Below are 20824 nucleotides of genomic sequence, written 5' to 3' on the forward strand. Positions count from 1 at the left end.
GCTGCATAGTTCATATGAAATGGGGCTGTCCAGGCTAAAGACAGTGTTCAAAAGAAGAGTTTTCAGGTGTTTGTTTTATCTTTTGCTTCGCAGGTGGGCTGTCCTATTGCTGTGTCTCCTCGCGGTGGAAAGGCTGAGGGAGTTCTGTGGGATCTCTCTTGAGGGCACTAATCCCATTCATGAGGGCTCCATCCTGGTGACCTACCTCCTAAGACCATCATGTTGGGGGTTAGGTTTTCAGCACAGGAATTAGGGGAAACACAGACATTCAGATCACAGCACCTAGTGTGCATGAAATTTGGCTTTGGGCAGACCTAGACTCAACCCCAGCTTTAGTTCCCCTTTCAAACCTGTTTCTTCAACTTTATAAAGTTTAAATGCAAGGATCCGAGGTATTTGCCTCCATCATGGTGGATGCCCCTGCACTCGAAGGCAAAAGTCTCCATGGGGCATAAATGCCTCACCCATTAAGAGACCCAGACCCCTCAGGGTGGCTCTGAGGTCTGGTCCAGCCACTATGGCAGTGTGGACCAGTGGGCACAGCTGCCTCTGGCAGAACTGACCAACAGAAAAAGTGGGAGGTGATCAACTGTCCCATACTCTTTACAAACCTTTTCAAAAATCACAGCATTTTACTGGAGGAAAAACCAAGATTCTCCAAACTGCCTGTTGCATAGTTTCTTTTTCCACACCCTGATGAGCTGTCATCTGAGCTCTTGTTAGAAATTTTCATGGACAGGGGAACTCATCATACGGTGCAACATTTTATTTGGAGGGGCATCCTAGTTGCTTTAAGTTCTAAGAAGCTGGACTTCCAGCCACTCAGGCTTGTGCACCTGGAGCCCTGGTTGCTTCTGTGAATACCTTGGAGAGGGGATGGGCTGGTGCAGAGGTCCAGGAAGGAGGGGGCTCATGTTACAGACCCACAGGAAGGCTCCACAAACATCGGTCCATCTGAACTCCTGAATGCACGGAAGAAGTCCACCAGCGCAATGTGTCTTCAGGGTACCTCAGTGACACAGACACCTCCAGAGCACATGCCTCTGTGTGTCCACTTCTGAGGCATTTACCACACTGTGCAGGATGATTTCCTGGGAAACAGGCTCTCTTCTGGAAGAGATGATAAGAGTCCTCTCTGATCCAGGATTGTGAGAATCGGAGGTCAAGGATCACACCAGAAATCAGACACATGCCCTCAGAGGGAGAAACCAGAGCTAAGGAGAAAATTCTGATGGAGAAGTTTGCTTCTAAAGAGCTAAGGACTCATGGGAGCTCCCCTGGTGGTCCAGTGGTTAAGACTTCACCCTCCCAATGCAGGGGGCCTGGGTTGGATCCCTGGTCAAGGAACCAGATCCTGCATGCCACTAAGACTGGGTGCAGCCAAAATAAATAAATAAATATAAATAAACGTTAAAAAAAATAAGAATAAAGAGTAAGGGGTGGGCGGAGTCGGTGGGGGCAACTAGTTAGATCCCAAAGGACTGTTCACCCTGAGTCTGCTGAGGAGCTGAGTGGGAAGTGCTCCCCCGCAGCATATTCATGCACCTGCTCCTCTTTCATCTTGATTTCCTGTTCAGTCTGGAGCCTTGCCCCAAACCCTAGGGAAAACTCTCCTATGCTCAGTCCTTTGAAACTATAAGACACTTTCCCCTTGCAACAGGTGGGTTTTACTCAAGGAAATAGTGCCGAAACCAGGACACATGTCTTTTCAGTATTTTTAAAAATCCTTTTGGGAACTGCATTCTTATATTAACATCCGGTTTATTTAATTTTTAGTTTGGTTGCATACTATTGAGAAAATTGCAATGCACATAGATCAGTAGTTGCAACTGTTAATGGTTCTAATAGCTCATCTTACAAGATACTCTGCACAGAAAAGGCAAAAGCAGCTTTACTATCAGGTCTGCACAAAAATACAAAAATATGTCATGCTGATAGCATAAATTATTTTTATGCCTCTGATACATTATTTTGTATATTACATTGAAATATTTTACAGCAGCTTTAAAATACTTATTTCAATTTTTTTTAAATTCAAAGACAATTTTTTCAGTTGAGATATAATTTATATACCATAACTTCATTCTTTTTTGAAAATATATTATTTACTTATTTGGCATCACTGGGTCTTAATTGTAGCACGTGACATCTTGAGTCTTCATTGCAGCATGCGAACTCTTAGTTGCAACATGTGGGATCTAGTTCCCTGACCAGGGTTTGAACCTGGACCCCCTCCTTTGGGAGCATGAAGTCATAGCCATTGGACCACAGGGAAGTCCCCAAATTGATCCCTTTAAAGTACAAAGTTCAGTGGGTTTTTTAAAAAAAATTATAGTCACAAAGTTGTACAACCAGATCCATGTCCTTGAGAGACACAAAAGTTGCTTCTTCACAGGGAGTTAGCTAATCACACACATGTTGCTGCAGTTGAACTTGACCAGGAGACAGCCTGGGACAATAAGATCAGCACTGGGGGAGGCGGAAGAGCCCGGGTCCATTTCCAGTGCTGCAGGCAGCCACTTACTGAGCTCTGCGATGCTCGCACCTCAGTTGCCTTATCAGTAAAATGAGGGTCTAAACAGAATGCTCCCTAGTTTTCTTTTCAGGTCTACTCTGAGCTGCCCATCAAACCTCAAAAATTTGGTTCTTTCTTGGACCAAAATAAAGGTGACCCTCAGCTCAATGGTGTAGATTCTTGTTGGAGGCCTTGGACACAGGATCCCCAGGGAAGAGAAAGCAGAGGTGTAACATCCCAAGGGGAGGAGTTTATTACCCACCTTGTGTTCACTCTCTGGGTCTCTGGCCCTTCTCACTCAGGATCCTGGTTCCTGGGCTGTCACTGCAAATCCTCCATCCGGGTTGCTGCCTCTTGTCACCCTCTGGGTGTGACACTGAACCCATGTGGATCTCTTAGGATGGGCCAGAGTGTTCCAGCTCCAGGAGCTTCAGCATCTGCTCCTGCGTGGGCATCTCTGGCCTTAGCCACTGATGGCACAGTCTCTGGAGGTGACTAAGAGCCTCTCTGGCCCAGTTGCCTTATCCTGGCAGAGGGGCCTAATGCACTGACAGGAGCCTTTCAGGACCAGGATGGTGGGCTTGTAGGTTGGATTCCTGCCCCCAGGTGGTTTCTTTTATCAGGAGGCTCTTCAGTCCGGGGGAATGGAATTCCAGAGCATCAGAGTTTGCAACCATCTTATGGCTCAGGGGATAGCCTCATACCAGTTGGGACTGAACCTGGTCTCTCTGTAAGGTGTGCTTGGGCATCTGGGTTCTCCCATTTCTGGCTGTTTTTCACCAAAAACAGTACAAGTGAGCAGGAAAAGCTTACTATACATGGGGTCAGCTGACACATTAGCTAAGACCTTTGCAGAGTTCTCCATTAGGACCCTGTGCCCTTTCCAGAAGCCTCCAATCATGTCGTCAAGTCAGTGTTTAGCTGTCAGCTTGTCTTGCTGGACAGGTGCAACCTCTCTCATAGCATAACATACCTCTTCTCTATCGCACTGAACACAGCTATGCTGTCCCCCTCATTTTTGATTAACAATTTCCCTAGAAAGCTTAGAGAAACTGTAAACTCATGAGAGGCAAGCTTTCTCTCTACAAAGCCACCAACCACCAAGTCACCTAAACCAGAAACTTCCGAGTCATCTCTGACTCCCTGCTCTCTCACTCCACCAAATCATCACTTTTTCCTCCTCAATCTGTCTTGAAGCCACACCATCTTCCTCATTCCCGTGACCCCTCCTTCAGACCCTCATCTTTCACTCACTCTGTTGCAGTAATCTCCTGAGTGTCTGTCATCTCCGGGCTTGTGCTAATCTGCAGCATCTGGCTACAGTCAACCCCACAACGTTGAAACCCTGTCTTTGCCTTCCTGTCAGTCCAGGCCAGTGCTGTTGGATAAGGGTGGATACAGAAGAAGTTAGATTTGAGATACAGGTTTGAGGTAGAATTCACAAGACTTGATGATTGAAAGTTTAAGGCACAAAGGAAGGAGTATTGGTTGGTAGCATGAGCAATTGTATGCACATGGCGCCAGGTACTAGAGGCAAACAGATCAAAGACTAAAAGCGTGAGTTTGGTTTTGGATATCTGGGGTTTTTTTGCTTTTTGTTTTTTAAATTTTATTGGCGTATAGTTAATTAACAATGTGTTAGTTTCAAGTGTATAGCAAAGTGATTCAGTTATACATCTGCATATATTCATTCTTTTTCAGATTCTCTTCTCAAATAGATTTTCACAGAATATTGAGTAGAGTTCTCTGTGCTATACAGTTGGTCCTTGTTGGTTACCTATTTTATATATAGTAATGTGTGTACGCTCATCCCAAGCTCCTGATTTACTGCCGCACCCCCCCACAAACTTTGGTAACCATAAGTTTATTTTTTACATCTGTGAGTATGTAAAATTTTTTTTCTTTTATTTTTATTTATTTTCTAAATAAGTTCATTTGTATCATTTTTTTTAAAAAATTAGGTTCCACATATGAGTAATATATGATATTTGCCTTTCTCTGACTTACTTCACTTAGTATGCCAATCTCTAGGTCCATCCATGTTGTTGCAAATGGCATCATTTCATTTTTACGGCAGAGTAGTATTCCACTGGGCATGTGTTTTGATGCCTCAGAGACCCCAAAGGAAGATCTTTTATTGGCAGTTGAATACAGGGATTTAGGGTGCAGGACACAGGAAAAATTGGGGCTAGACATAAAGGGAGGTATTTGTAGTAATGGAAGCAGGGAACCATGCACGCAGGTGATCCCAGGATACACTCAAACCAGAAGCATGTTAGAAGTCATCTGGGAGCACACAGAAGTCATGCAAGACTGGCATTAATTCTAGATAGAAGTGTCAACTTTTAAAACAACACACAACTTAAAAGTTGTGGATCAAGTTTATTCAGTGTCTTACTGAGGACTACAGCTGGGGAAACAGCCTCTAAGCTCTGAGAAACTGTTCTGGAGAAATTAGAGGTGAGGTCACGATATATGTGATTTTAACACAGGGGTATGCAGCACACCCCTTCTTAGAAGGTACTATTAATTCAAAAGGAACAGATATCTTAAATGTTTTTAGTGTTTTTCTAAGTACGGTAAGATATAAGAATTTGGATTCATAGAATTTTCTCCTAAAAATGTCTTAATTATCTGAAGGTTTGTTCTGCCAGTTTCCCCATAGCAGAGTGCCCAATTCCTGATCTCCACCCTGAATTCCTTTCATGGCTTGTTGAAAGTCATTGACTACCCTGTCTAAACACTCAAGATTTGTAGCACTGGACAGGCAGCAACACTCCTTAGCTGGCAGAAGATACCATACCCAGGGCAAGTGAGGTCAAAGTATGCCTTTGACAACTCAGGCAGGGCGAACCCGTAACTTCGCGTTGCCAAAACGGTGTTAGGGCCAGGGAGGTGGCATCAGGCTCCTTCTCCCGTCCCCTGGGCAGTTGGCGCCTAGTCGTGCGAGATCTGGGGTCGGGGGTGACGGACAGTCACACCCGCCTAACCCTCTCGCTGGGGCCTGGGCACCATGAACCTCGGCAAACACTCTCACCCGGCCGCCCAGCCCCTGCAGAGGCCTCCTCTCCCTGGGTAGTAGGGGTTGGCCGGGAGCCAGGCAAAGCGCCCACTGACCCTGCAGCTCCCCACACTTTGGCTGCTCTGCTACTGCTAAGTCGCTTCAGTCGTGTCCTACTCTGTACGACCCCATAGACGGCAGCCCACCAGGCTCCCCCGTCCCTGGGATTCTCCATGCAAGAACACTGGAGTGGGTTGCCATTTCTTTCTCCAATGCATGAAAGTGAAAAGTGAAAGTGAAGTCGCTCAGTCGTGTCCGACCCTCAGCGACCCCATGGACTGCAGCCTTCCAGGCTCCTCCATCCATGGAATTTTCCAGGCAAAAGTACTGAAGTGGCGTGCCATTGCCTTCTTGGCTGCTCTACGAGCGCGAAAATGCACCTCCCAAATAGAGCGCCGGAAGTAAGCGCATGACTTCCGGTTCCCAGCCTGTGGGCCGCTCTAGCGCGTCTCGCCTCGTTGGTATTCCCACCGCCCTGCACGGCTCGAGTCAAAGGCCTCAAGATTGTTCCGAGCCCGCGCAAACCCACGTGCGAACCCCACTTCGCGAGTCTTGCCTCTAGTCCTTGCTCCAGGTGGAGGCCCACGCGGGTCTTCGCTGGCCTGCGGGGCCGGAGGTACCGCCGCCGTGGAGCAGAGACTGCAAAGGAAGTTGACTTCTAATGCAGTTTCCTGGAGTAGCTCTGGAATTTTCTTCTGACTTCCGTTTTACCTCCATTATTAAATGGCCCGAAGTCATTCGTTAACCCCCTGCAAACCACAATCCCGCCAGCCTTCAAAATTCATCTTATTGCCATCTAAAACTACGGAAGTGTAAAGAAAAAATTTTTCATTAAAGTTCACCTCATTGCCAACGTTCATTTAAAAAAACCATTTATTAGATGTCAAATTGGCACATCAGATAAGACAGTCACCGCTCAGTGAGAGCCTGCACTGATGCGAATACACCAAAAACTGTAAAAGTCAAAATATTAAACAGCCCAGTGCCTCCAACAAACATACTTCTAAGGGGTCCAAAGGAACTAGAGATGGCAGCATATTCTCAGGTTTATATAAACATATGTCATTTCCCCACCCTCCTCAGACTAACACAAGGAAAGATGTCAAAAAACAAGAACACCTGCAGTCAGATTGGGCCCTGAAAGGATGGATATCAAATATCAAGTCATCTTGATATTAGATCAACAGCTTTCTCAACCTGCAAAACTAAACAATGGATATACACATTTCTAATGAAGATCATTTATTCACTTTTTAAACAGATGGTCCAAGCAAAAACACTTTCCAACTGAAATCCTATAGGCATAACAAGTTTAATGAACAATTTCAAATAGACTCTTTATTCAGATAAACTGTAACCTGCTTAGCACACATATGCAGTAAATTGGCAGATTACTTTGAGCAAAATCTGCAGTATCATTATACAACATGTTGTAGTTATCAGAACAATGCTACTTAATTATACAGAACTGCAAGAGTCAGACTCAGAATGTCATTTGTGGTGAAATGTCACTTGTTTTTAGTTTTAACTCCCTGAATTACTGCATTAATCATTTTCTGTGTTAAATGGGGAGATGTGAATAGACTATTACCTACTGCAGTAAAGCTGTAAACAAAATTATTTTTAGTTCAAGAATAACAATTCCACAGTTTTTAAAATTACAAAATCTGAATGTTATTGGAATAATGCTGTTTTCATCAGTGATGGCTGTTACAGACCTGATATTCTAGCAATCACATTAAAGACTTGTTTGACACACATTTTCATCACTACATCAATAACAAAACCCAATGCATTTGTTCAATGGTTGATTTCCTCAGTACAAAGTTTTCACTCTGCATGTGTCAACATCCATGCTGCAAATGTTGTGAACCAATTGTTCCTAGTAATAAACTTCTGCACTTAGTTTTTCATTCTTAACTTTCATCCAAGTATTCATTAAAACTAACATGGTAGGCTAATGATATCTCTGAGTTAATGACCATCTGTGGACTCTGTCAGTTAACACTGTAAAGAAAGTGAAGTAGCTCAGTCATGTCTGACTCTTTGCTATCCTGTGGAATGTAGCCTACCAGGCTCCTCCCTCCATGGGATTCTCCAGGCAAGAATACTGGAGTGGGTTGCCATTTCCTTCTCCAGGGGATCTTCCCAACCCAGGGATCAAACCTGGGTCTCCCACCTTGCAGGCGGACGCTTTAACCTCTGAGCCACCAGGTTAAAGCACTGTAAACAGAAGGGTAAAAAAGCCATCATCATAAAACAGCATGGGTCTCACTGATGGACACTGACCTCTTCCCTCAACCCCTTGGGCTCAGAGCCTCTGGTTCTTTAACAACCATTCCATATAACAGTATTTTGCTCCAGTATTTATAGGTAACAACAGTATCTAGAGACCTATTTATTTTCAAGTATTTTGATTAAACAACTTTTTATATGTATCTTCCTTTAGATGTGAGGAAGAAAACCTTTTTTAAAAAACCAAAACTCAACTAAAACCTTAAAGGCTGTACTCTGTAGAGTCTGCAATCTCTGATTATAGGGATGGGGTTTGAACCTGCAGTCCTGGGGAGTCTCTCTGTTGCTTTGTAACCATACATGTAAGTCAGGCTTGGGATGAAGTGCTAAGGGAGTGAAGCACGTGCACAGGGCAGCCATCGTGATGAGCATCCTTACCCACCTGTCTCAGTCCCCAGCTGCCTGCAGTTTTAACACGTGGTGCAAATGCCAACTTGCAACACAATGTGGCTGAGAGACCCAAGGTTAAATGCTAGCTTCAGTACGTTGCTATTTTTGTGTATGGGCAAAGTACCGCTTTTACCCTCTACTTCCCTTTTATGAAGTGAGGATAGTCCTTTTCTGTCAGATTTATTCTGAAGAGTAAATGATAAACATAAAGTATCAAGTGTGCAGACTAAACAAGAGTTAGAAATTGTGTATCATTCTTTGGTTCATACAAATGGAATCTGGATAGTAATTGAGTTAGAATTCTGCCTTCCTTCAGTGGCTGTGAAATTAACTAGGTTTCCTTGGTTATAAAACAGAAACTATGGTGTCTAAATCAAGGCTGTGGTGAAAATTAAATGGTATATTACATGGAATCTGTGTACGGTGCTTAGTACAGTGCCTGGCACATAAAGGGTAATTGTGCCCCAGTTTTCAGTACAGATACTGAGAAACACAAACATTAATGATAATTTGCTATATCTACACAGTGTTTTGTGAATGGGTTTGCTGATCGAGAGTAAGATGTGTTTTCAACCTGAAATTTCTCCCACACCTGGTATATTTAAAAGGTTCCTCTCTCATGTGACTCTTCTGGTGGCATGCAAGCTCTGAGTCCAAAATAAAACTTTCCATGCATGTTTTGGGTTTATGGGGCTTTTCCCCTCTGTGAATGTTCTGATGAGAGATAAGCTCAGAGGCAGAAAGAAAGGTCTTCGAACACGTGGAACACTTTAAGGGTTTGAATTTTGAGAATGAAAGCAAAATTTCCCCTCAATTGCTGTAGTGTTCAGATTGTCCTTGTGGCCTCTCCTGAGCAGGGATACAAGGGCTGCCCAAAGCATTTCCTGCTGGGGCTGCACAGCTGCTGGGCGGCTTACCGGTGCTTTTCCTCAGGCAAAGCCAGATTTGTTTTCTGACCGACATATTTATCGCCGGCTTTTGTGGCAGTGTGGGTTTTCTGATGCTGTGACAGTCCCCGGAGCTGCGTGAGCCCCCTTCCATATATGCCACACCTATGGATTTTTTCCTTCAGGTGGGTCTTCCTGTGCTGAGACAGGTGCGAGGGCTGGTGGAAGCTGCTGCCACACTGTGCCGCACTCCACACTGGTGAGAAGCACTTATATGGCTTCTCACCAGTGTGGATTCTCCTGTGAGCTCTCAGGTTGGATCTGTGATTGAAAATCTTCCTGCAGTCATCACATTCACACTTTTTCTTTCCTACATGTGTTTTCTGATGCCAAACGAGGTATGAACTATCACTGAAGCTTTGGTCACATTCAGGACACTTGTATGACTTTTTGGTTTCTTCTTTGGGAAATGGAAGAATTTTGGGAAGTGCTCTGGTTCTTAAACTTTGAGCTAGTTCTATCTTTGGGGTGTGGTTTTCAATGGTAACTAAAAGGCTTCTGAACCTTTTCTTGCAAGCAGAAATTCCACCTGATATTTTCCTTTCAAAGTTTCCAGCTCCATGCACAGAGCATTTTTCTTGGTAATAGATGAGGGGCACAGCAAGGGAACATTTTTCTAGGGCAAGCTCTTCAAGCCCCATAGATTCTAGATGTAGCAGCTGATTAATCTCAATCTTATCATTTTCTGCTGATAAAAACAAAATAAAATATAAACACCCTCAAGTAGTACTAGGGTAAGAACAAACTATTGATAGTTACACAGAGGACCAGGAAGTTGTAGGATAGCTGACAAAACTCAGGCCTGCCAGAAAGAAAAAAAAAATCATTCCTTTTTAGTGTTCTCCCAAATATTCATAATTTATAAAGCCAATATGTCAACCCAAAAGGGATTTTCTTTTCCTTCCAAAGCAACAGCACTATGATTGCCCCAGTTCACTGCCTAGAAAGGGTTTCTGGGCTGCAGGGCAGTGTGTGGAAAACCAGTCCTCAGTGGTTTTGCTGATTCAAAAAGACCAAATTCAGGAAAGTCAACGCAGCTAATGTGATGGCAAAAACCAGAGAAGAGGGCAGATGTCCAGGCACTGAGCTCTGGGCATCTAGATGGGGTCCCCTTAAGACTCTGGCTGCATATTAATCTGTACATGCATGTGAGGAAATAACCCCAGGCCCAGGAAAGAACCACTAAAAAGGAATAGAAAGAGCAGTCTCCAGAGTTCACAAAACACTTCAGTAGTTCATGTTCCAAAGTGGAGACAGTCCCTGCCGCACAAAGCATCAGGCAGTATCCTTAGACACTGCCTTAGCAGGAGGCCAAATCAGCCCCAGATTAAAGATTGCTCTGAACACACCCTAACAAAACAAAAAGCAAGCCTTGAAAGGATCATATTGATTCCAAGTAACTTAAATTAGCACCCCACACCAAAGTCTGAAAACTGTTTTGAAAAAACAACAAAAACCAGCATCCAACAACATAAAACTCACAATATTCAACATTCAGTCAAAAATTACCGGGCATGGAAAGAAGCAGAAAAATATGACCTGTAACTGGAAGCAAAATCAATCAAGAAAATCAGACCCAGAAATGACAGATGACAAAACTAGTAGAAAGAACATTTAAAGGGCTATTATAAATGTGCCTCACATGTTCAAGAAGTTAGAGGAAAACAACATGATGAAAAAGAAGTAGAAAATATAAAATGTGAGTAATGGGAAAGTTCAAATAGTCAACCCTAGTCAAGGATAAAATCTACTTGGGCATGGGGACATTTCTACATATAGCTCCTTTTAAGTGAGAAAGGCACACCATTCCCTTAAGATTAAAGCAATTTCCAACTTTTAAAAAATTTCCAAATAATAGTAACCCATACTAATGGAATTTCACAAGTAAAATTATGAATTGATCATAACAAATATTTGGAATGATTACCAGGTACTTCCATGTCTTGTGCAAAACCATAGTCACTGTAATAGACAGGTTTTCCCTTTTTTTTTGGCCACACCCTTTGGCTTGCTGGATTTTAGTTCTCCACCTGGGCAGTCCTAACCACTGGACCACCAGGGAATTACTGATTTTTGCCTAAGACTCATCTCACCCTTTGAAAATCACACTCTCATTCAAGTTATTGTCATTTCCACATAAATCATTCAAGGATAGGTCCCACTCTCCCATACATACACATAGATGAGATATGCAATCCTAATCCTAGAAAGTTCCAAAACGCAGGAAAAACAATTGTGTTACCACTCAAGGCCTTGTCCTCGAAACACTCCTGTGTCGCTTCTCTGCTGAGGGACCTCTGGGCAGGGTGCAGACTCGCACACTCCTCTTGAGAAAAATAGACAGCCAGGTCCTCAAACAACACTGGTCCCTGAGACAACAGGACAGCCCATCTCAGGCCAAGCCAGAAAGCTACTACCTTACTCAGTCTGGGAATGCTGAGAAAAGCTAGAAATATCAGAGGCAAGAGCTTGTTGGAAAAGGTATCTGAGCGCTGGGGTGGGGTTCTGAGTGGGTTCTGAGTGCTGGAGGTAGGATTTAGGAAGGAGGGAGTAAAAATAGATGTAATTTTGGAGGCAGTAGTATAAGGACCAAAATGGTAAACCCTGAGAAGTTCTGGAAGAGTGTGTTAGAAGAGAATAGAGGGAACAACTCTCAGCAAGGGAGTTAAGTAGGGTTGCTCTAAGACAGCGCTACTCATTCTTTTCGGCACCAGGGACTGGTTACGTGGGAGACAGCTTTTCCGGGGCTAGAGGTGGGAGGATGGGGAGGTGGTGGATTTCGGGATAATTCAAGCATATTACATTTAAAGGCGATGGCACCCCACTCCAGTACTCTTGCCTGGAAAATCCCATGGATGGAGGAGCCTGGTGGGCTGCAGTCCATGGGGACGCTAAAGAGTCGGACACGACTGAGCGACTTCACTTTCATGCATTGGAGAAGGAAATGGCAACCCACTCCAGTGTTCTTGCCTGGAGAATCCCAGGGACGGGGGAGCCTGGTGGGCTGCCGTCTATGGGGTCGCACAGAGTCGGACACGACTGAAGTGACTTAGCAGCAGCAGCTACATCTATTATTACATCAGCTCCACCTCAGATCATCAGGCATTAGATTCTGGAAGTTGGGGACCCTTGCTCTAAGAGAAAGGAGATGAGTGAGCAGCCCAGGAAGAATCAGAAAGCGAACACGAGGTCTAGGATTCTCCCAATATTTTCCCCTTTGCTGGTCCCTCTCCTTCTTCCTCCTGACGCTCATTGTTAAGCGCAGTCATATCCAGGCCTATTTCTCCTTCGCTAAGTTCACCAGTTCTATAAATCTATAGAATTCTGGTGTGATTAAGATCACCTGGGGTTTCTGTTTGTTTCTGTTCATTCAACAGGTGTGGAATGAAGCTTAGAAAACTGTTTAAGTTTGAGCAGCATTTCAGAAATACTCGGAGGTACTCTTATGTAGTCTCCTATGGGCCCTGTTCCCAGTTGGAGGTCCTAAAAGGCCGGTTCTGATTAGCCATCTCTTCTGCCTTAGGTAGGAACAAAGACAGCTTGGTGAAAGGGCTCACGGGGATCAGGAGCCCTCGCATCACGACCGGCATGCCTAACCCTCTTCTACAAGAGGCCAGGCGGAGGCCAGAAAGGAGCGACCGGACCTTGGACCAAGAGAAGGGGACCTGGTCTCACGTGGGTCTCGGCTGTAGGGTGTGTGGATGCCATCTTGCGGGGGAGGGTGGGGTGGTGGTAGTGCTTTCTTCCAGTCGCCACAGGGACCTCGGGGCAGATAACGGAGGGGAGAGAATAGTCCTTGGAGGGGCCAATTCAGCTGTCGAGCTCCTCCACGCACCCCCTCGCTTCCTTGAACCCTTTAAGACCTGAGGCGATAACTCCTCTCCCGGGCGCAGCCTCGGAAAGGCAGACTCCCGGGCTGGTCGGGCCCACCTAGCGCGTCAAGACTAAAAATCTCAGGAAGCCTGCAAAAGCAACAAAAAGCGATGCGCAGCTGAGACTAGAGACCAGGAGCCGGGGCACAACTAAGCTCCTACTCTCCCTTACGCTAGACCCGCCAAGAAAGCCGGGGGACGCGGTCCACCCTCGTGCTTTTCCGCAGCTCTGCCCTGTGATTGGCCAGCGTGATCTCAGAGGGGATAGTCCCTTTTGAATATCGACCAATTGGGCGCCTTAACAGAAGATCTGAGGCTCACCGGGCATTCTGGGAGATATAGTTTTTCCTCGGTTTTCCCAAGCATTTCCGGTTCCGCTACCTGGGTCTCCTCTGTGAGCTCCCTACCTGCCGACCTGAGGAAGTGGAACGTTAGCTTGACCACGGAGGGAGGGGCGTAATGTTTCAAGGAAGAAGGAGAGCAAGCAGATGAGGAGAATCCGGTACCCGAAGAGTATCGGTACTGACATGTAGGTTTGGCCGGCATTGTCCCATGGGTCCTAAACTTCGGTCGAGCCGGGGTGAGGTCTCTGTGTGGCCAGGAGTACCGGTTCTAGTCTTGACCTGTGTCTTGGGTGGACTGCGAGGCGGTGGAATGTAAATGAGGTATCATCTGCGTGGGCAGAGTTCAGGTCGGCATAGGCGGGATTGCTGATATGTCCGAAGTATTCTAGGGGCATTGTGCCCGGGGAATGCACCCCAACCGACCCAGATTGAGCTCAGAGCCACAACGGGCCTCAAGCGGCAGTAGAGCCATCCGATCGCTTCGAGGGACATGGTAGGCCACCTAATACTTCACAGTCGATTTGCCCCATTACCACATATATCCTCTTTACTGGCACTGGGTGCCGTAGTGTAGGCGTTTGGTATTAGAAATTTGAGCTCCTTCCGCAGCTCTGCACTAATTGCTTGTGACTTTTTGGCCTGTATATCAATACAGGTTTGCCTTCCCCAGGTGATAAAAGCTCAGAATATCTCTCTTCAGAGGGCAGTTTCAAAGAAGTTTTCAGTTTACAAAGGTGTTTGCAAAAACACGGATGATATTATCTTCTTAGAAAATTCTGAGTACGTCTCAATATATTTTCTTGGGAGGATGCACCTATCTCTTCTGTTCACATTCCAGTCTCTAGATCTTAGTCAGGAGGTCACATAACCACACCCAGCTCAAAGGAGGCAGGGAAGCTAGTAGTACTCTGGCAGCCCACACCCAGCTAAAAAGCACAAGTGCTATTACAGTGACAGAGAGGGAGGAAGCAGATTCTGGAGACAGCTGGCAGTAAGTGCCATGGAGATATGTTGAAAATGGAAAAAGATGAATGGACATGGATGGGAAGACATGAAGATGTTCATTGAAGAATTACAGTCAAGAAAAATTGGAGATGACTTAATTTCTAAGTATTTTTCCTCTTTTGCAGGAGGAAACATTGCAGCCAATTAAGATGCTATATAGAAGTTTTTGATAACATGCGGAAATGTATCCAATGTAAGTTTTAAAATGTGATACATTTATACAAGTATACAATGTATACAACTTGTATACATTTATACAATGCATACAACTTGTATACATTTATACAATGCATACAACTTGTATACATTTATACAATGCATACAACTTGTATACATTTATACAATGCATACAATGTATACAACTTGTATACATTTATACAATGTATACAACTTGTATACATACAACTTGTATACATTGTATACAAGTTGTGCATGAAATACCATCATAATTAAAAATGTATTGAGGGACTTCTCTGGTGGTCCTCAGGTTAAGACTCCACACTCCCAAAGCAGGGGCCCCAGGTTAAATAAATATTATTATTATTATTATTATTTAAAAAGACTGTTTCCCTTCCTCTTATACCCTGCTTACCAAGTTTCTGGTTATCAATCTAGTGTCCCAGGAACACTAAGAGAAGAGGTGTCTGGAGCAGGAGTAGGAGCATTCCAGTAACTCTTAACTATCAGAAAGTAAGCCAGAATTTGGTTTAAACCTCACTCTTCTGTGAGTCTGATGGGTAAGCCCAGTCTCAGGGTACACTGACAGAAAAATGGAGAATCAGATCCTCCCAATATACTGTCCTGTGTTAGTCCAGGCTAAGTGACTCTCAGTTCAGTTCAGTTCAGACGCTCAGTCGTGTCTGACTCTTTGCGACCCCATGAATTGCAGCATGCCAGGCCTGCCTGTCCATCACCAACTCCCAGAGTTCACCCACACTCATGTCCATCGAGTCAGTGATGCCATCCAGCCATCTCATCCTCTCGTCCCCTTCTCCTCCTGCCCCCAATCCCTCCCAGCATCAGAGTCTTTTCCAATGAGTCAACTCTTCCCATGAGGTGGCCAAAGTACTGAAGTTTCAGCTTTAGCATCATTCCCTCCAAAGAAATCCCAGGGCTGATCTCCTTCAGAATGGACTGGTTGGATCTCCTTGCAGTCCAAGGGACTCTCAAGGGTCTTCTCCAACACCACAGTTCAAAAGCATCAATTCTTCGGTGCTCAGCCTTCTTTACAGTCCAACTCTCACATCCATACATGACCACAGGAAAAACCATAGCCTTGACTAGATGGACCTTTGTTGGCAAAGTAACGTCTCTGCTTTTGAATATGCTATCTAGGTTGGACATAACTTTCCTTCCAAGGAGTAATCATCTTTTAATTTCATGGCTGCAGTCACCATCTGCAGTGATTTTGGAGCCCCCCAAAATAAAGTCTGACACTGTTTCCACTGTTTCCCCATCTATTTCCCATGAAGTGATGGGACCAGATGCCATGATCTTCATTTTCTGTATGTTGAGCTTTAAGCCAACTTTTTCACTCTCCACTTTCACTTTCATCAAGAGGCTTTTGCGTTCCTCTTCACTTTCTGCCATAAGGGTGGTGTCATCTGCATATCTGAGGTTATTGATATTTCTCCCGGCAATCTTGATTCCAGCTTGTGTTTCTTCCAGTCCAGCATTTCTCATGATGTACTCTGCATATAAGTTAAATAAGCAGGGTGATAATGTACAGCCTTGACGTACTCCTTTTCCTATTTGGAACCAGTCTGTTGTTCCATGTCCAGTTCTAACTGTTGCTTCCTGACCTGCATACAGATTTCTCAAGAGACAGATCAGGTGATCTTGTATTCCTATCTCTTTCAGAATTTTCCATAGTTTATTGTGATCCACACAGTCAAAGGCTTTGGCATAGTCAAGAAAGCAGAAATAGATGTTTTTCTGGAACTCTCTTGCTTTTTCCATGATAGCGGATGTTGGCAATTTGATCTCTGGTTCCTCTGCCTTTTCTAAAACCAGCTTGAACATCAGGAAGTTCACGGTTCACATATTGCTGAAGCCTGGCTTGGAGAATTTTAAGCATTACTTTACTAGCGTGTGAGATGAGTGCAATTGTGCGGTAGTTTGAGCATTCTTTGGCATTGCCTTTCTTTGGGATTGGAATGAAAACTGACCTTTTCCAGTCCTGTGGCCACTGCTGAGTTTTCCAAATTTGCTGGCATATTGAGTGCAGCACTTTCACAGCATCATCTTTCAGGATTTGAAATAGCTCCACTGGAATTCCATCACCTCCACTAGCTCTATTCGTAGTGATGCTTCCTAAGGCCCACTTGAGTTCACATTCCAGGATGTCTGGCTCTAGATGAGTGATCACATCATCATGATTATCTGGGTCGTGAAGATCTTTTTTGTACGGTTCTTCTGTGTATTCTTGCTACCTCTTCTTAATATCTTCTGCTTCTGTTAGGTCCATACCATTTCTGTCCTTTATCGAGCCCATCTTTGCATGAAATGTCCCCTTGGTATCTCTAATTTTCTTGAAGAAATCTCTAGTCTTTCCCATTCTGTTGTTTTCCTCTATTTGCATTGATTGCTGAGGAAGGCTTTCTTATCTCTTGCTATTCTTTGGAACTCTGCATTCAGATGCTTATATCTTTCCTTTGCCCCTTTGCTTTTCGCTTCTCTTCTTTTCATAGCTATTTGTAAGGCCTCCCCAGACAGTCATTTTGCTTTTTTGCATTTCTTTTCCATGGGGATGGTCTTGATCCCTGTCCCTGTACACTGTCACGAACTTCCGTCCATAGTTCATCAGGCAGTCTATCTATCAGATCTAGGCCCTTAAATCTATTTCTCACTTCCACTGTATAATCATAAGGTATTTTATTTAGGTCATACCTGAATGGTCTAGTGGTTTTCCCTACTTTCTTCAATTTAAGTCTGAATTTGGCAATAAGGAGTTCATGATCTGAGCCACAGTCAAATCCTGGTCTTGTTTTTGTTGACTGTATAGAGCTTCTCCATCTTTGGCTGCAAAGAATATAATCAATCTGATTTCAGTGTTGACCATCTGGTGATGTCCATGTGTAGAGTCTTCTCTAAGTGACTCTGTCTCAGTTTTAATTGCAGAAATCAGTATCATCCTTTGTCATCCAAGTGTACACTTGCATCATTTTTCAGCCAAAGGAATTTTTTTTTTGGAAGCAACTTACTTGATTCCTGGTTGTACTGTCTTTGATCCATGCAAATTTTCCCCCTTCACTTATTTTACAATACAAATGTGATAAAGTCTTTGTTTCTTTACACTTACATGTATCCAGAGGGTTGTGGGGGCTTCTTTGTTGGTTTTTTGTTGTGGTGGTGGTAGTTGTTTTTTGGGAATGCCACCCAGCTTGTGGATCCTAGTTCCCAGACCAAGGATTGATCCCAATCACCAAGTCCCAGTCACTAGATCACCAGAAATTCTCTAGAGAGATTGTTTGCCCATGCAGATCTATTTTATGGATTTTTCTCTTTTCATTGTGGTTTATTACAGAATATTGAATATATTTCCAAGTGGTATACAGTGGGACCTTGTTGTTTATTTATTTTATGTACAGTAGTTTGTATTTGCTAATCCCAGACTTAATTTATTCCTCCACCACTCCCTTTCTCCTTTGGTAATATATGCCCAAGACTAGGATTGCTGGATCATATGACAACTCTATTTTTAGTTTTCTAAGGCGCCTCCGTATTGTTCTCCATAGTGGCTGCATAATTTACATTCCTACCAACATTGTAGGAGGTTCTGCTTTTCTATGCACCCTCTCCAACATTTGTTATTTGGCTGCTTGAGGTGAACAGCTGGCTCACTTGAGAAGACCCTGATGCTTGGAAAGATTGAAGGCAAAAGGAGAAGGGGAAAGCAGAGGATGATGTGGTTAGATAGCATCACTGACTCAATGGACATGAATCAGAGCAAATTCCGGGGTGAAGGACAGGGAAGCCTGGTGTGCTGCAGTCCAAAGAGTTGGACACGACTTAGCAACTGAACAACAACAATTAAAAAGACTTCAAATTGTGTAGTTTTGTGATTTACAATGTTGTGTTAATTTCAGGTTTACATCACAGTGATTGAGTTATACATATATTGAATCTTTTTCAGGTTCTTTACCCACATAGGTTATTACAAAATACTGAGTAGAGTTTCCTGCGCTATACAGTAGGTCCTTGTTGGTCTGTTGATGGACATTTAGGTTGCTTCCATGTCTTGGCTATTGTAAACAGTGCTGCAGTGAACATTGAGCTGCATGTATCTTTTCTTTTTTAATTAATTAGAGTATGGCTGCTTTACAGTGTTGTTAGTTTCTACTGCACAGCAAAGTGAATCAGCTATACATATATACATATATCCCCTCTTTTTTGGCTTTCTTTTCCATTTAGGTCACCCACAGAGCACTGAGTAGAATTCCCTGAGCTATACAGTGTTCTCATTAGTTATCTATTTTATGCACAGTATCAGTAGTGTATATATGGCAATCCCAATCTCCCAATTCATCCTACCTCCCATCCCCCTTGGTGTCCATACATTTATTTTCTACATCTATGCCTCTATTTCTGTTTTGCAAATAAGATCATCTGTACCATTTTTCTAGATTCTACATATATACATTAATATATGCTATTTGTCTCTTTCTGACTTACTTCACTCTGTATGACAATCTCTAGGTCCATTCACATCTCTACAGATGACCCAATTTCATTCCTCTTTATGGCTGAATAATATTCTGACGTATATTTGGTACACATCTTCTTTATCCATTCCTCTGGTTTTTAAATTTTATTTATTTTTATTTACTTTTGGTTGTGCTGGGTCTTCATTGCCTACGCACAGGCTTTCTCTAGTTGCAGTGATCAGTGTCTACTCTTCGTTGCAGAGCACGGGATTCTCATTGCAGTGGCTTCTCTCTTTGCAGAGCACAGGCTCCAGCTGCGTGGGCTTCAGTAGTTGCAGCACACAGGCACACGAGTTGCAGCTCGCAGGCTCAGTGGTTGTGGCACATGGGCTTAGTTGCTATATGGAATGTGGAATCTTCCCGGATCAGGGATCAAATCCATGTCCCCTGCATTGGCAGGCCAATTCTTAACCAGTGGACAGCTAGGGAAGTTCTATCCATTCCTTTGTTGATGAACATTTAGGTTGCTTTCATATCCTGGCAGTTGTAAATAGTGCTGCAATGAACATTCGGGTGCATGTATCTTGTTGAAGTACGGTTTTCTCTAGGTATATGCCTAGAAGTGCAATTGCTGGCTTTTTATTTGTAGATTTTTTTAACGAGGGTCATTCTGACCTGTGTGAGATTGTACCTCGTAGGTTTGATTTGCATTTCTGTAATAATTAGCAGAGCTGAGCATCTTTTCATGGGCCCGTTGGCCATCTGTATGTCTTCTTTGGAGAAATGTCTGTTTAGATCTTCTTCCCATTTGATTGGGTTGTTTTTGTTGTTGTTGAGTTGTATGAGCTGTTTGTATATTTTTAAAAAATTATTTAGGCTGTGCTGGGACTTAGTTGTGGCTTGAGTTGTATGAGCTGTTTGTATATTTAAATTTTTTTTTTAGGCTGTGCTTGGACTTAGTTGTGGCGTGTGGGGTCTTCAGCTGTGGCATGCAGGATCTAGTTCCCTGTCCAGGGATGGAAAACTGTGCCCGCTGCATTGGAAACATGGAGTCTTAGTCATTGGACCACCAGGGAAGTCCCTGTTTGTAAATTTTTTGAAATTAAGACCTTGTCAGTCACATAATTTAAAAATATTTTCTCCTAGTTGTCTTTTCATTTTATGGTTTCCTTTGCTGTGTGAAAACATGTAAGCTTGATTAGGTCCCATTTGTTTTTTATTTTTGCTTCTATTTCTATTGCCTTGGGAGACTGACCTAAGAAAATATTGCTACGATGTATGTCAGGGCATGTTTTGCCTATGATCTCGTCTAGGAGTTTTGTGTCTTATATTTAAGTCTTTAAGCCATTTTGAGTTTATCTTTGTGTATAGTGTAAAGGTATGTTCTAACTTCATTGATATACATGCCCTTGTCTAACTTTCTGAACACCACTTCCTGAAGAGACTGTTTTTTCTGTTGTATATTCTTGCCCCTGTGTTGAAGATTAATAGACCATAGTTAATGTAGTTTATTTCTGAGCTTTCTGTTCTGTTCCATTGATCCATATGTCTGTTTTTGTGCAAATACTACACTGTTTTGATTACTGTTGCTGGAAGGATCATGCCTCCAGCTTTGTTCTTTTCCCCCAGGGTTGCTTTGGTAATCTGGGGCCTTTTATGGTTCCATATAAATTTTAGGATTACTTTTTCTAATTTTGTGAAAAATATCACAGTTAATTAAATAATAGGGATCACATTAAATCCATAGAT

At 43.5% G+C, this 20824-nt stretch overlaps 1 protein-coding gene and 1 long non-coding RNA gene across 2 annotated transcripts; one reads left to right on the forward strand and one right to left on the reverse strand.

Annotated features, from left to right (window-relative positions):
* Positions 1 to 6431: 6431 nt before the first annotated feature.
* Positions 6432 to 11826, reverse strand: ZNF597 (zinc finger protein 597; the record flags this gene model as incomplete). The annotated part of the gene is made up of 2 exons (XM_061400516.1): positions 6432 to 9896; positions 11451 to 11826. Coding segments are annotated over 2 exons (1098 nt in total), but the record flags the coding sequence as incomplete, so codon positions are not given.
* A 1084-nt stretch (positions 11827 to 12910) lies between these two features.
* Positions 12911 to 14978, forward strand: LOC133238182 (uncharacterized). The gene is made up of 2 exons (XR_009733452.1): positions 12911 to 13609; positions 14555 to 14978. It is a non-coding gene; the product is annotated as an uncharacterized LOC133238182 (long non-coding RNA).
* The last annotated feature ends 5846 nt before the right edge of the window (positions 14979 to 20824 follow it).

This window comes from Bos javanicus, chromosome 25 (assembly GCF_032452875.1).
Source record: "Bos javanicus breed banteng chromosome 25, ARS-OSU_banteng_1.0, whole genome shotgun sequence".
Taxonomy (NCBI): Eukaryota; Metazoa; Chordata; class Mammalia; order Artiodactyla; family Bovidae; genus Bos; species Bos javanicus.